Here is a 14,177-nt window from a genome sequence, read left to right as displayed (position 1 = left end):
ACTCTTAGGTTTTTTTGGTAAAGGCACGTAGGTAAAAAAAATAATAATATTTAAATAAAATAATAATAAATGAAAATAAATTAAATCACGACGTTTCGGAAAATGTGGCTGTGACGGTCCCACCTGAAGACGGAGACTTGTGTTGCCTCCGAAACGTCGTGATGTAATTTAGTTATTTTAATTTATTATTATTTTATTTTATCATCATTTTTTTTTACCTACGTGACTTTACCGAAAAAATCTAATAGAATGAATCATTGCAGTCACGAAAGCTTCAAATCTAGAATTAAACGTTGAGTTTTATAAGGGCACCAGGAGGTGACCAGCCCCTCCACACCCAGCCCCACCCTCCCCACCCAGCCCCTCCCCATCCTCCCCTCCCCACCCAGCCCCTCCCTCCCCGCCCAGCCCCTCCTTCCCCACCCAGCCCCTCCCTGCACGACGGACGGACACAATAATCCCCTGTGGGCTGGTGTAACCAGGAGGTTCCTACCAGTATCAATTCACTATCGAATATAGAGTAGCAGGCGTCGGGGTCGGGAATGATGCGACAACCTCCTGCACACCAGGCGAGGTAGTGAACATCGCGCCATGGTGGCTGCTGCTGCTGACGAAGCGTGCCACGTTGCACTTCTCTCGCACCACCGATGGATGAACGACACCACGATGATGATGATGATGACGACACCACGATGATGATGATGATGACGACACCACGATGATGATGATGATGACGACACCACGATGATGATGATGATGACGACACCACGATGATGATGATGATGACGACACCACGATGATGATGATGATGACGACACCACGATGATGATGATTATGACGACACCACGATGATGATGATGATGACACCACGATGATGATGATGATGACGACACCACGATGATGATGATGATGACCGACACCACGATGATGATGATGACGACACCACGATGATGATGATGATGACGACACCACGATGATGATGATGATGACACCACGATGATGATGATGATGACTCCACGATGATGATGATGACGACACCACGATGATGATGACACCACGATGATGATGATGATGACGACACCACGATGATGATGATGACTCCACGATGATGATGATGACGACACCACGATGATGATGATGATGACGACACCACGATGATGATGATGATGATGACACCACGATGATGATGACGACGACACCACGATGATGATGATGATGATGACGACACCACGATGATGATGATGATGACGACACCACGATGATGATGATGATGACGACACCACGATGATGATGATGATGACACCACGATGATGATGATGATGACTCCACGATGATGATGATGACGACACCACGATGATGATGACACCACGATGATGATGATGATGACGACACCACGATGATGATGATGATGATGACTCCACGATGATGATGATGACGACACCACGATGATGATGACTCCACGATGATGATGATGACGACACCACGATTATGATGATGATGACTCCACGATGATGATGATGACGACACCACGATGATGATGACTCCACGATGATGATGATGACGACACCACGATGATGATGACGACACCACGATGATGACGACGACACCACGATGATGATGATGACGACACCACGATGATGATGATGACGACACCACGATGATGATGATGACGACACCACGATGATGATGACTCCACGATGATGATGATGACGACACCACGATGATGATGATGACGACACCACGATGATGATGATGACGACACCACGATGATGATGATGACGACACCACGATGATGATGACGACACCACGATGATGATGATGACGACACCACGATGATGATGATGACGACACCACGATGATGATGATGACGACACCACGATGATGATGATGACGACACCACGATGATGATGATGACGACACCACGATGATGATGATGACGACACCACGATGATGATGATGACGAGTTGCTGCACCGGATCGAGATGATAACGAATCTCGTGACGAGGGAGGGGATGTGTGTGGGGGGGGGGGGGGGACAGCTAAGGGGATGTGTTGTAGGGGGTGACAGCTAAGGGGATGTGGTTGTGGGGGCGGGCTAAGGGTTTTTTTTACGTTGGAAATCCCCTAAATAGCTTTGTGCGGTGATGACGAAACCCTTCCTCCACTGTCCCCCCCACCCACTCACCCCCCACTCACCACCCACTCACTCCCCCCCCCACTCACCACTCACCCCCCTCCACTGCATTCCTCCGCACATTCATCACCGTCGTCGTCGCCTGCAGCCACGGCGGTCAATCCACTGCTGGATGAACACCAGCCCCCCTCCGCACGAACCCCTCCTGCACCCAGAACGCACAGCGGCTCGATCCGTCGCAGCACCACCACCACTAGCACCACCACACACCACCACCTCCACCGATTACCACCACCACCACCAACACGAGCACCACCACGAGCACCACAACCACCACCACGAGCACCACCACGAGCACCACAACCACCACCACTACCAGCACCACCACCCACCACCCACCACCACCACCCACCACCACTACCAGCACCACCCCACGCTGGCGGAGCTGCCATCGGGCGCGACATCTGCCATAGGAATGTGGAATTTCCACCCACGTGCTCATGCGGGACTTCCGGTATTGATGCGCACTTCGGGGGCGCTCACGGCCGACTCAGCCTAAAACTGTCGTGAGACGCGTGAGACGTCGCTCTTGGGGAGACAAAGGCGGCCGGGCGCGGTGCCGGCCCCCATGGGTTCCACTCGCACTCCTTGGTTCTCTCGGTAAAGTCACGTGGGTATAAAACAAAATGAATCACGACGTAAGATTTCGATTTAAAGCTTTCGTGACTGCAGGGATTCATCTTCTTGGTTCTTTGCTAAATTTCGCTGTTGATATGTAAACTCCTTTGTCAAGGCGCTCTCCTCCGCCCACCCAGCTTAAATATACGCTGCCAAGCTTAGCGGTGTTCATTAGGACGCTGTCTTTCCGACAGCTCTGTTTCTTCACCTGAGGACGGCTGCTTGCGTTGTGGCCGAAACGTCGTGAGAATTTTTTTATGTTTTATTTTTATTATTTTATTATTTCCCTTCTACGTGACTTTACCGAAAGAACGACGTTTCGGGCGCAATGCAAGCGGTCGTCCTCAAGCGGAAAAAAATTCTAATCCAGCAGTGGAGCTGCGATCGAAACGTCGTGATCTATTCTTTTTTCTACCCACGTGACTTTACCGAAAGAACCAACGTGTATGGATTCCTGCAGTCACGAAAGCTTCAAACCAAAGTGCTACTCGCTCACAACACTTGGCCCAAACAGTCTCCTGAGCCTACACGGGGGACCTTTGTCCTGAGTGACGGCAACTCGTGAACTTTGAACGCCGTGAAGGAGCTCCGTGTGGCCATCAGTGTCGCACTGCACAAGAGCGGGCCCACAACCCAGGCCTCGCACACTCGGGGTGCGTGCACGTGGCGATGCACGTGGCAATGGACGTCAGTTTTAACACGGAGGCTTTCACGACCACACTCGAGGTTGTTTGGGTTCGATGGTGTAAGTATAAACGTTGTATTTTTTTTTCGATTGAAAGCTTTCGTGACTGCAGGGATTCATCTTCTTGGTTCTTTCGGTAAAGTAACGTAGAAGGGAAATAATAAAATAAAAATAAAACAAATAAAATACATTATTTTTATTTCCCATCTACGTGACTTTACCGAAAGAACCAAGAAGATATCAACGCTGTGTCGCTTGAACCCCCGCCCCACCGGAGCCAATCAGCAAGGGGCTTGTCACGTGAACAGAACGTGGCCAATCCGTCACGAGTGCAGCACGTGCCGCTGTGTGTTGGAGAGTAAACCCACAACGTTCACAATCCGAGCACGACGCTTCGCCGGTGATCACAACGAGCATCATCAGGCGACAGCCAGATGGCTGCGGCTGTCGCCTGCACGAGTGACGAATTGGCCACGTTCTGTCGACGTGTCGGGTAGTGGCTGGTTTATCGACGAACTCATATTTAGGCGACCTAACCCCTCCCCCCCTCACCTCTATCACGGTCAATGTACGCGACAATCATTTCAGAGAGGGCCCGTCCACCCTGGAGACGGAGCGATGAAATCGGGTGCCAGGCGGTTCGCTGCATCGCAGGATCGTGAGATGTTGAAGACCTCTTAGCAGAGAGAGCGGGCGGGGGGGGGGGGGGCTTTGTCCCGAAAGGGAATTGACGATGCCTGATCACGGTTGTGGATCTAGGGGCCGTCCATAAATGACGTCACGCACCTGGGGGGGGGGTGGGGGGTCAGATATTTGTGACGATGTGTGACGAGGGGGGGGGGGGTGAGAAATGTGACGTCACATCAAAATGCGCAACTTTAAATAAATATAGAATTGTTATAGCAAAACTAATTGTTATAACAACACTAATTGTTATAACAACACTAATTGTTATAACAACACTCCTACATCATCAGAGTGCAGCGCCACATTAAATACGCACTACAATGACAATAGTTTAAAGCGATTTGAAGCATGTTTTTTTTTTTGGGGGGGGGGCAGAGGTGTGACGTCATATTTGAGGGGGGGTCTGACTTTTTGTGACGCCGTGTGACGAGAGAGGGGGGGGGGTCAAAAATCGTCCAAAATCGCGTGACGTCATTTATGTACGGCCCCCTACAACCAGCTGTAACAATCCCCTCCCCCCTTAATCATGGACACCGTTTGACCATACTTCACCACGCCGGTAACGTCCGTCGCACGAGACAGTGAAGAGAATCTCAGAGGCGGAGTGGAGGCGAGTCGAGTGGAGGCACCGATCTCGTTTCACGATTCTCCTGTCGAGGCCGAGGCGATCGGGGAGCTGGTGGGTGGGGGGGTGATGGTTGGGGTCATGGTGGTTTGGGATGAGACCATCGACTCGGCTGGGACCTGGAGTCGAGCCCAGGCTCTCGGAGCTCGGCGCCTCTGACCTCTTGACCCCGCCACGTCGACACAGGAGGGGGCGGGGGGGTAATTCCCGAGCTCATTCTCGCCCCCCACGTGTCAGGTTGTGGCGGTCGGGATCTTTATCTTGCAACAGTCGGTGACGAAGCCTCCTGGGGCCGGTCGCATTCCGAGGTGGTTCGGGGCCGCCACTTCCCCAGCGGCCTGGTTTGTCATCGACATTGTTGGCCCCCCCCCCCCCGCCATAATCACGCTCCATCCGCTGCTTCGGTGGCTCCGTCTCCGCAGAGGTGGCCCGCGCGGGCGGCGATTGTCCTTGTCGAGGCAGCCGCCGTGGCGGAGGCAGTGGCCGCTGGCGTTGGTGCCACGGCGGCCTGGGGCCGAGCGCCACGTGACGGGCGCCTCAGGGGGGGGGGGGGGCGGGGGGGGGTAAGTGGGGACAACTGTCGGTGGGATGGCGAAGCGTTTTGGGTGGCTAGGAGATGTTGACTACTTCGCCTAGGCTAGAGGAGGTCGTGGGTTAAATTCCAACCCTGACGCCTGCTGCTGTATATTTGGAGTGTGCGTGTCTCTCTCTCTCTCGTCATCATCACGGTGGCTTGGAGATGTTAACTACCTCGCCTGGTCTACAGGAGGTCGTGGGTTAGATTCCAACCCTGACACCTGCTGCTGTATTTTTGGAGTTTGCGTGTCTCTCTCTCTCTCTCGTCATCATCACGGTGGCTAGGAGATGTTGACTACCTCGCCTGGTATGCAGGAGGTCGTGGGTTAGATTCCAACCCTGACGCCTGCTGCTGTATATTTGGAGTTTGCGTGTCTCTCTCTCGTCATCATCACGGTGGCTAGGAGATGTTGACTACCTCGCCTGGTATACAGGAGGTCGTGGGTTAGATTCCAACCCTGACGCCTGCTGCTGTATATTTGGAGTTTGCGTGTCTCTCATCATCATCACGGTGGCTAGGAGATGTTAACTACCTCGCCTGGTCTACAGGAGGTCGTGGATTAGAGCCAAACCTGACACGTGCTGTATATTTGGAGTTTGCGTGTCTCTCTCTCGTCATCATCACAGTGGCTAGGAGATGTTAACTACCTCGCCTGGTCTACAGGAGGTCGTGGGTTCGATCTCAACCCCGACGCCTGCTGCTGTATATTTATTGGTGTTTTGCGTGTCTCTCGCCCCATTTTATTCCCCCCTCCAGCGTTATCGGATTTTCCATTCTTTTACATTTTCCCGGAGGTTTGCGGGAACGGGACAAAGAGGGTGGAAGAGACGAAGCATCACGGTGGCGAATGCGGTCCCCAGCGTGTCGAGTCTGATGGCCCGGAGTGTGAGCCATGTTGGGCTGTACGTTCTATGGGCCCCCGTGTACGTTGAGGGTTGCGCCCAGGGATGGGCAGGGCCCGGGCTGTGGTTGTTAGTTCTGCTTTGGATATTTTTTTTTGGAAACAAAAAACAAAGACACGGGAACAGGGATTTTTTTTCCTGCGTTTTTTTTATTCGCCGACCTTTAACTTAACGCATGACTCGCCATTGAATAATTAACATTCTAACTTCGTATAAAATATCACCGACGATGACGAATAATCACAACAAAAGCTGCCTTTGGGTTTTCCACGACACGTCATGGACAAACGCATATCTACAAAAACGCGCGCGTTTACAAGTCTGATAAAAAAATTGATTTTGTACAATGTGCAGTGTATCGGGAGGATATAAATAATTACTCTTAAATAACGGAACAGCATTGGACGTCCCACCTCAACCGTAATCCCATTGTCCAAGTGCCCGCTTACGTTCCGCGGCATCGACACGCAGCGTAGGACAAAGTTAAAATTCACATTTGAGAGAACGCTCCTCCTGCCACTATGGTGGTGGTGGTGGTGGGAACGGTCACCAGCACGCCGGCTGGACCTGCGACACAGGTCACCGGTTCGATTCCAGTGGAAACGTGGGTGGGGTGGGCGAGTTTCTTAAATCCACCTCCCATTCCGCACGCTGCGTCGCCGGATTTATATCAGAGTGCGCTAACCATCGCGCCACCACTCCCACGCGATGGGCCATGTGTGACAGCACCAATAAATATTTCGTATTTACAACAAAAAGAAACCATTAACACGCGGTCTCATGGAGAGCGCGTAGCAAGTGCGTAGCAAGCGGTTCGTCAAGTCTTCACGCCGGGAAAGAACTGTGCGGTAAGAACTGCGGTGGAGTTCAAGGCGAGACCGGCACGGGATCCTGGTACCGAACCAATTCCTCGCCGCCACCCAAACACAGACGCCACATCCTGGACCGTACCCCCCCCCCCTCTCTCCCCCCCCCCCCCCCGGGTAAAACCGGAACAAGTTTCAACTTCTCGTTTTCACTTCTGCGCGATGAATTCCCATTAAGAAAGAAAGTATAAAAAGTAAGAACATTTCATATTGCGCAATCTTATGGGTACAGTCCATGACGAATGCGTATTGATCACACGATGAAGTAGGCTCTCTGAAACAGCAGCAGCAACAGCTGCAGCAGCAGCAACAGCAACAGCAGCAACAGCAGCAGCAGGAGCAGCAGCAGTAGCAGCAACAGCAGCAGGAGCAACAGCAGCAGGAGCAACAGCAGCAGCAGCAGGAGCAACAGCAGCAGGAGCAGCAGCAGCAACAGCAGCAGGAGCAACAGCAGCAGCAGCAACAGCAGCAGGAGCAGCAGCAGCAGGAGCAACAGCAGCAGGAGCAACAGCAGCAGCAGCAGCAACAGCAGCAGGAGCAGCAGCAGCAGGAGCAGCAGCAGGAGCAGCAGGAGGAGGAATCCGCCGCTCGTGACCAGACGGTCCGGCCTCCGTCTGGGGACCTTCCCGAATAATAAAAAACCCATCGGCGTTCCGCTCCCGGCTCCCCCGCTCCGACCTTCACCGCTATCTTCCGTCCACCACCCCCAACCACGGCGGCGGGACGTGGGAATTCCCACCACGAGGCACGACGGAACGAAGCGCCGCCGCGTTGGCGCGTCGTGGCAGCTGCGGCCCCGCGGAGTCCCACAAGTTCCCCCCCTCGACCCCCCCGCCCCCCCCCGCCCTCCGCCGTGGACATCCGGGGGGGGGGGGGGGAGGGGGGGTGGACTGGAACCGTCGTCCAAAACACCTCAGAGCATGAAGAGCCCAAAGTAGGTCTTGTCCGCCGCGTCGCTCACCAGGCTGAGGTCGGACACGGACACGTACAGCTGGTCGCCCGCCTCCAGCTTGAACACGCCACCCTGGTAGCTGGAGCCGAACCACGGCCGCCCCGGCGATTGGCGGTGCGGGTGGTGGGGGGGGCGGCGCGTCGCGGGCCGGTGCCCGAGGCCGCCGCTGCCGCCGCCGTCGCCGCAGCGCGACTTGACGGCCTCCATGAGCGTGAACGGCATCTCGTAGCTGGGCGCCTTGCGGTTCACCGCGTGCACCAGCACGTGGTCCCCGCCGGCGCCTTCGCTGCAGTCGCTGCTCTGGAAGTAGACCTGGCGGCGGGAGGAGCGGGGGGCGCGGGGGGCGAGCGGTGAGCGGGACGTCGGCGCGGGGGAGCGAGTTGAAGGGGGGGTGGCAGCGCCGTAGCGACGGTGCAGGCCCGGCGCGTGGTGCCGCGTACCGCGTGCCGCGTGCGCCGGGTGGTTTTGCGGAGCCCCGGGGGCCCCTCGGCGGACGTCGATTTTTGTTTGCCGGTCGGGCCGGTTATCGGGAAGGAGCCATAACCCCGATGGCGCTGCAGCCCGCGTCACGACGTGCCCGTCGAAGGCAGGAAACCCCCGCCCCCCCCCCCCCCCGGCTGTCGGCACTTGCCCCCCTCGTTCTCCTCCGTGTGGCGGATATGGATGCCACGCGCGACCGTGCGTCGAGGTGGTCCGTGTAGCCCGGCGCACCGTCGACGTACGTGCGCTTCCGCCGCACGTAGCCACGAGCGCGCTAACCGGGGTGGTGCGGGAACGGGAGCGGAGTGGCCACTCATCGCCGCGGCGACGCCTCGCGACGGCGGCCACCGACCCGTCGGACGCTCCGCGCTTCCCCGGCCCCCTCCTGGGCGGTGAGCACCACCCCTCCAGGGCCTCCGCCCGAGCTCACCTGCGAGTAAATGAAGTAGTCTCCCTCTTTGTCGATGCGCACGTTGCCGTTGTGCAGGATGAGGCCGTTCCGCAGGAAGGAGACGCCGGCCAAGGCGAGGGACTCCCAGCTCACATTGCCCGCCCCCTTCGCGGGCAAAGACGCCGCTGGGGAGGCGCGGACTGCGCGGGGACGGCAAGGAACGGCGCGTGGGGGTCAGCGCACAGCGGCGTTGCTTGCTCGCTCAGAACACGCACTCGACCACTCACTCAGTCGCATGCACGCTCGCCCGTTCACTCGCTCACTCGCCCACTCACATACACGTTCAGCCGCTCAATCACTCACCCACTCACACACACACTCGCCCGCTCACCCACTCAATCACTCACCCACTCACACGCTCGCCCGCTCACTCACACACACGCTCGCCCGCTCACTCACTCACCCACTCACACACCCGCTTGCCCGCTCACTCATCCCATACACGCTCGCTCACTCACCTGGTCACTCTCCCACTCATGTGCATGCACGCTCGCCAACTCACTCAACCACTCAATCACTCACACACACGCTCGCCAACTCACTCACCCACTCACCCACACACACGCTCGCTCGCTCACCCGCTCACTCGGTCACATGCACGTGAACGCGGGCGTGCCGTGGTGGTGTGGCCGTTACCTGTGAGGTGCGCCAAGGGCTTGCCCGACTGCGAGTTATTCTCAGTCATCTGTCTTTCGTACGGTCCCACCTGGAAACCTGGAGGGGAGAATCGGGCGCACGCTTAATACCAGACACGACGCAAAGTTTTGCGTTGTGTGTCCCTAGTGGCATCTCCATCTGTAGAACGTGAAGAACCAGTGGCATTTACATCTGCAGAACGTGAAGAACCAGTGGCATCTACATCTACAGAACGTGAAGAACCAGTGGCATCTACATCTACAGAATGTGAAGAACCAGTGGCATCCTCATCTGCAGAATGTGAAGAACCAGTGGCATCTACAGAACATGAAGAACCAGTGGCATCTACATCTGCAGAACGTGAAGAACCAGTGGCATCTACATCTTCAGAACGCGAAGAACCAGTGGCATCTACATCTGCAGAACGTGAAGAACCAGTGGCATCTACATCTACAGAACGTGAAGAATCAGTGGCATCTACATCTACAGAACGCGAAGAACCAGTGGCATCTACATCTACAGAACGTGAAGAATCAGTGGCATCTACATCTTCAGAACACGAAGAACCAGTGGCATCTACATCTACAGAACGTGAAGAACCAGTGGCATCTACATCTACAGAACGCGAAGAACCAGTGGCATTTACATCTACAGAACGTGAAGAACCAGTGGCATCAATATAAAGGGGAGGGGGGGTAGTTTCGGAAATGAGGGCAGTGAGGGTTTTGGTGAGGATTTTGGTGAGGATTTTGGTGAGGGTTTTGGTGAGGATTTCGGCGAGGGTTGTGGCGAGGGTGTTGGTGAGGGACGCACCTTCCAGCTCGGTGATCATCGCGCTGTGGATGACGCTCGGCAGCGACTGCAACAAAGAGGGGCGAGCGGCAAGGTCAGCGCTGATGCCACTTCCACTCACGCATCAACCACACACCGCCCATCACGGCGATCGTCATTCATTATCATCATCGTCATCGCCGCCACCATCATCATCATCATCGCCACCAACATCCTGATCATCGCCACCACCATCATCATCGCCACCACCATCATCATCGCCACCATCATCATCATCGTCACCATCATCATCATCGCCACCATCATCATCATCGCCACCATCATCATCGTCACCATCATCATCATCGTCACCATCATCATCGTCGCCACCATCATCATCATCACCACCACCATCATCCATCATCACGACCATAACCATCAACTGCACAGACAATAACGGCAACACTCCAACAACAACACGACAGACAAAACAATGTAATGGGCGACGTTTCGGGGCAATGGTCCTTCTCCATGGCACAAGTGGGACACGCGTGCATTGAGGGTCGTCGCGCGAAACGTCGCCTGTTATACATTTATTCGTTTCCTCTTCAGGCCACACACACGTAGTGTCGGTGTTTAGTGATGACGTCACGTCGGCTGTCCGCACTTTTGTGAATGAGTCTTACGCGGGCCATGTGACCCATCCAAGTATTTTATGAATGGAACTCTGCGGGCGCTTTACAAATGGCCCACTTCCCGTGACTCCTCCAGCTCTTTTCTCAATTAATTGATCAATTCCCCCCCCCACACCACTCCCGATATATGTATTTGATAAGTAAGCGACCCAGTTACTGTATTAATGGATTACCCGATACATATTTGGAGCGCCCCGAGAACGATCAAGGGCACTTTGTTCATTTGAACCAGGGGTGGGGAACGTCCGGCCCGCGGGGCCGTACAAGGTCCGCGAAGTAATTTGGTCTGGCCCTGCCAAGGCAACCACAGGCGGGACTCGAAATTCAATAAATCTCGGAGCAAACCTGGAAAAGCAGTTGCGAGTTGCAGCAACATCATCAATAACCAGCTAACATCACACGCCTCGCCAAAGAGAAGCAGTTCCAGCCCATCGCATTAGGGGCGAGTTAATGAAATGTTTGACCAAATATAACAACGGGCTAATTTTTAAGTTGATTATTTTGTCTGGCCCGCGAATGATGTTATAAATATCCAAATGGCCCTTGGCGGAAAAAAGGTTCCCCAACCCTGATTTTAAATTACTGTTGCGTTTCAGTATCTGCGTAATAATATCATCACTCCGGCCATACACACCTCGCGACTGCTTAGGGCAGCGCTGGCTCCAGCAACAACAACAACAACGACCTCGCTCAGCTCGAGGTCCGCGTTCAACTCTTGACCCGCGAGAGGACAAAACTCAACTCGGGAGAGGAGGCCGAGAGAAGGGAAGTGAAGCAGAGAGGGAGAGACAGACGGCATTGCAGCAACACGGAGACTCGCACAGAGAATCAGAGACTCACACAGAGACTCGCTCAGAGACCCATAGCCTCACAGAGACACCCACCGACTCACAGACCCACACAGAGACCCACAGACTCACGGAGACCCACAGACTCACGTAGACCCACGGACACCCCCGTGTAGACGATTGTGGCTAGGAGGCATTATCGCCTCTAGAAGCAGTGGCACCACGAAGCGGCGTCTGCCACGTTGCAGACTCCTCGGTCGTGGCTACAAAAGTGCCTGGCGCGGTGTGCGCAGTGAACATCGCCACTGGGGGAGACAAAGACGGTCGGGCGAGTTTGCCGGCCACCCACCCCCTCGGTGTGCCTGCCACAGTGCCGGTAGCCTTCATAGGTCATAGGTCATAGGTGCTGCTGCTGCTGCTGCTCGCTAACAGCACTTGCCCCGACAGTCTGTTTAGGAGTCTATACGGGGTGGTGGGGGGGGGGGTCTGTCTTTTTTTAGTGCTGCTTGTTGCCGGCCGCTCGGCGCCCGAGGCTCCACCGTTTCGTTTCGGTCACGGCCACCCACCTGCTTGAGATTGGCGAGGTCCCGGCGCGCCTGGTAGAGCGCGAACACGATGGCTCCCGTGGCCCCCATCACCAGCAGCGCGGCCAGGATCGTGATGAGACCCCTGCAGAGACCATTGCTGCTGCTGCCCGAGGTGCCCTTGCCACGGCCTTCTTCTGGGCAGCCCAAGTCGCCGGCGGGGACGTGGACCGTGAAGCCCCTCTCGCTCAGGAAGCTGTCGCGACTCGACATCGTTTCCTCCTCCTCCGAGTGTCCCTCTGTAGCCGAGCGGCTGTGGGTCGTCGTGCGGGTTACGGTCCCAGCGGCCCGCTGGGGTCTCGATGCCGTTGATCGGCTGCCGATGGAGCGAGAGTCACCGGGGCAGGTGCGAGGCGCTCTCCGGGGTCAGCTCGGTTGTTCTGCTGTGCTGCTGTTGTGCTGTTGCTGTTGTTGTTTCTGTTGTTGTTGTTGTTGTTCGCACAGCAGCACTGGGTCTGGCTTCGTAATGAGCCCGTGCGAATTATCTTGTCAACAAGACTTGCAGACGCATTTCCCGATTCGGTATGGGACGGCAACACACAGCATGGGGCACTTCAACTGAGACCGATCTCCGTGCGTGTCTCTCTCGGGTTTCGCCGAATTCTTTGACTCTGCTTGAGCAGCAACGCTTTTATAAGTCGACCAACCCACTCAAGTGCCCCCCCCCCCACCACGAGCTCACGTAAATTGCCCTCCGCCCGTCCGGAATTTCCACCAGGAACCGAAACCAGCCCTGCGAGTTACAGCGAATCTGGCCAGGGAGGTTAGGAAATCCCCCACCTACCCACCCACACAGCACCCTCCTTCCACCCTCCCCTCTCTGTTCGTGGGTTGTGAGAGAGGGGAGGAGGGTAGTGGGAGGCAGACACGCGGGGCGTGGGTTCCAATGCAAAGGCGTGGGTTTGAGTTCGGCAGAATTGGCGACCGCAGATTTTTGTGGCGAGTGACCGAATGGATTTCTTGCTGCGGCCCGCGCCCACGTGCGTCCCGCCTGCCTGTGAAGAGGGGCGTGTGTACGGACGTCTTCCGACTGTGTTCGCAGGAACCGGTTATGGAAATTCGAGAGACGCGGACTGGCGGTGTAAGTTGGTCGGTTGATGTTGTGGTGGAAAGTTCAACGAGACATTGAGAAAGTAAAGACTAAAGTTCCCCCTGCCCAAGAATAGCCTTCAATGGGATGCTGGGGCAAGTGCTGTTAGCGAGCAGCTATGAAGGCCGCAACTGCACACGAGGGGGTGGGTTGGGTGGCCGGCACCACGCCCGGACCGCCTTTGTCTCCCCAGTGGCGATGTTTACACACCGCAGCAGGTACTACTCATTTGAGGCTGAGTCGACCTAGGGGAGAATTGAACTCGAGTGGCACAGCACATGAGGAGGGGGGGGCACGGAGGGGGAGCACACACGGCCGGCCGCTTTTGTCTCCCCACCGCTAATATTTTATACACCTCATCGGGTGCTCGTTTCTTAAATCTGAGTCGACCTAGGGGATGCACAACACCGGCTCAGATATTGGCCAACTGCTGTTGGCCGTGAGCGGTAATCGACTGGACATCTGCGAATAAAGAGCTTTATCGCTCATCTGATTCCTCCGGTATAAATAAATATGATTTAAAAAAAATACTCTGAAACTCTGCAAGGTGGTGGTGGGGGGGGGATGTCTGACCAT

At 55.5% G+C, this 14,177-nt stretch overlaps 1 protein-coding gene across 1 annotated transcript; it reads right to left on the bottom strand.

Moving 5' to 3' along the window:
* Window positions 1-7,990: 7,990 nt before the first annotated feature.
* LOC133360214 (tumor necrosis factor ligand superfamily member 15-like) lies at window positions 7,991-13,102 on the bottom strand. The gene is made up of 5 exons (XM_061578845.1): window positions 12,494-13,102; window positions 10,487-10,532; window positions 9,674-9,751; window positions 9,017-9,177; window positions 7,991-8,418 (listed from the first exon to the last, which is right to left on the bottom strand). The coding sequence occupies exons 1-5, from the start codon at window positions 12,722-12,724 to the stop codon at window positions 8,068-8,070; spliced, it is 867 nt and encodes a 288-aa protein (XP_061434829.1). The 5' UTR covers window positions 12,725-13,102; the 3' UTR covers window positions 7,991-8,067.
* Between the last annotated feature and the right edge of the window lie 1,075 nt (window positions 13,103-14,177).

This window comes from Lethenteron reissneri, chromosome 67, assembly GCF_015708825.2.
Source record: "Lethenteron reissneri isolate LAM-NWPU_2019-01 chromosome 67, ASM1570882v1, whole genome shotgun sequence".
Taxonomy (NCBI): domain Eukaryota; kingdom Metazoa; phylum Chordata; class Hyperoartia; order Petromyzontiformes; family Petromyzontidae; genus Lethenteron; species Lethenteron reissneri.
Note: the sequence above shows the minus strand (reverse complement) of the source record. Positions and strands in the feature narration are given on the sequence as shown.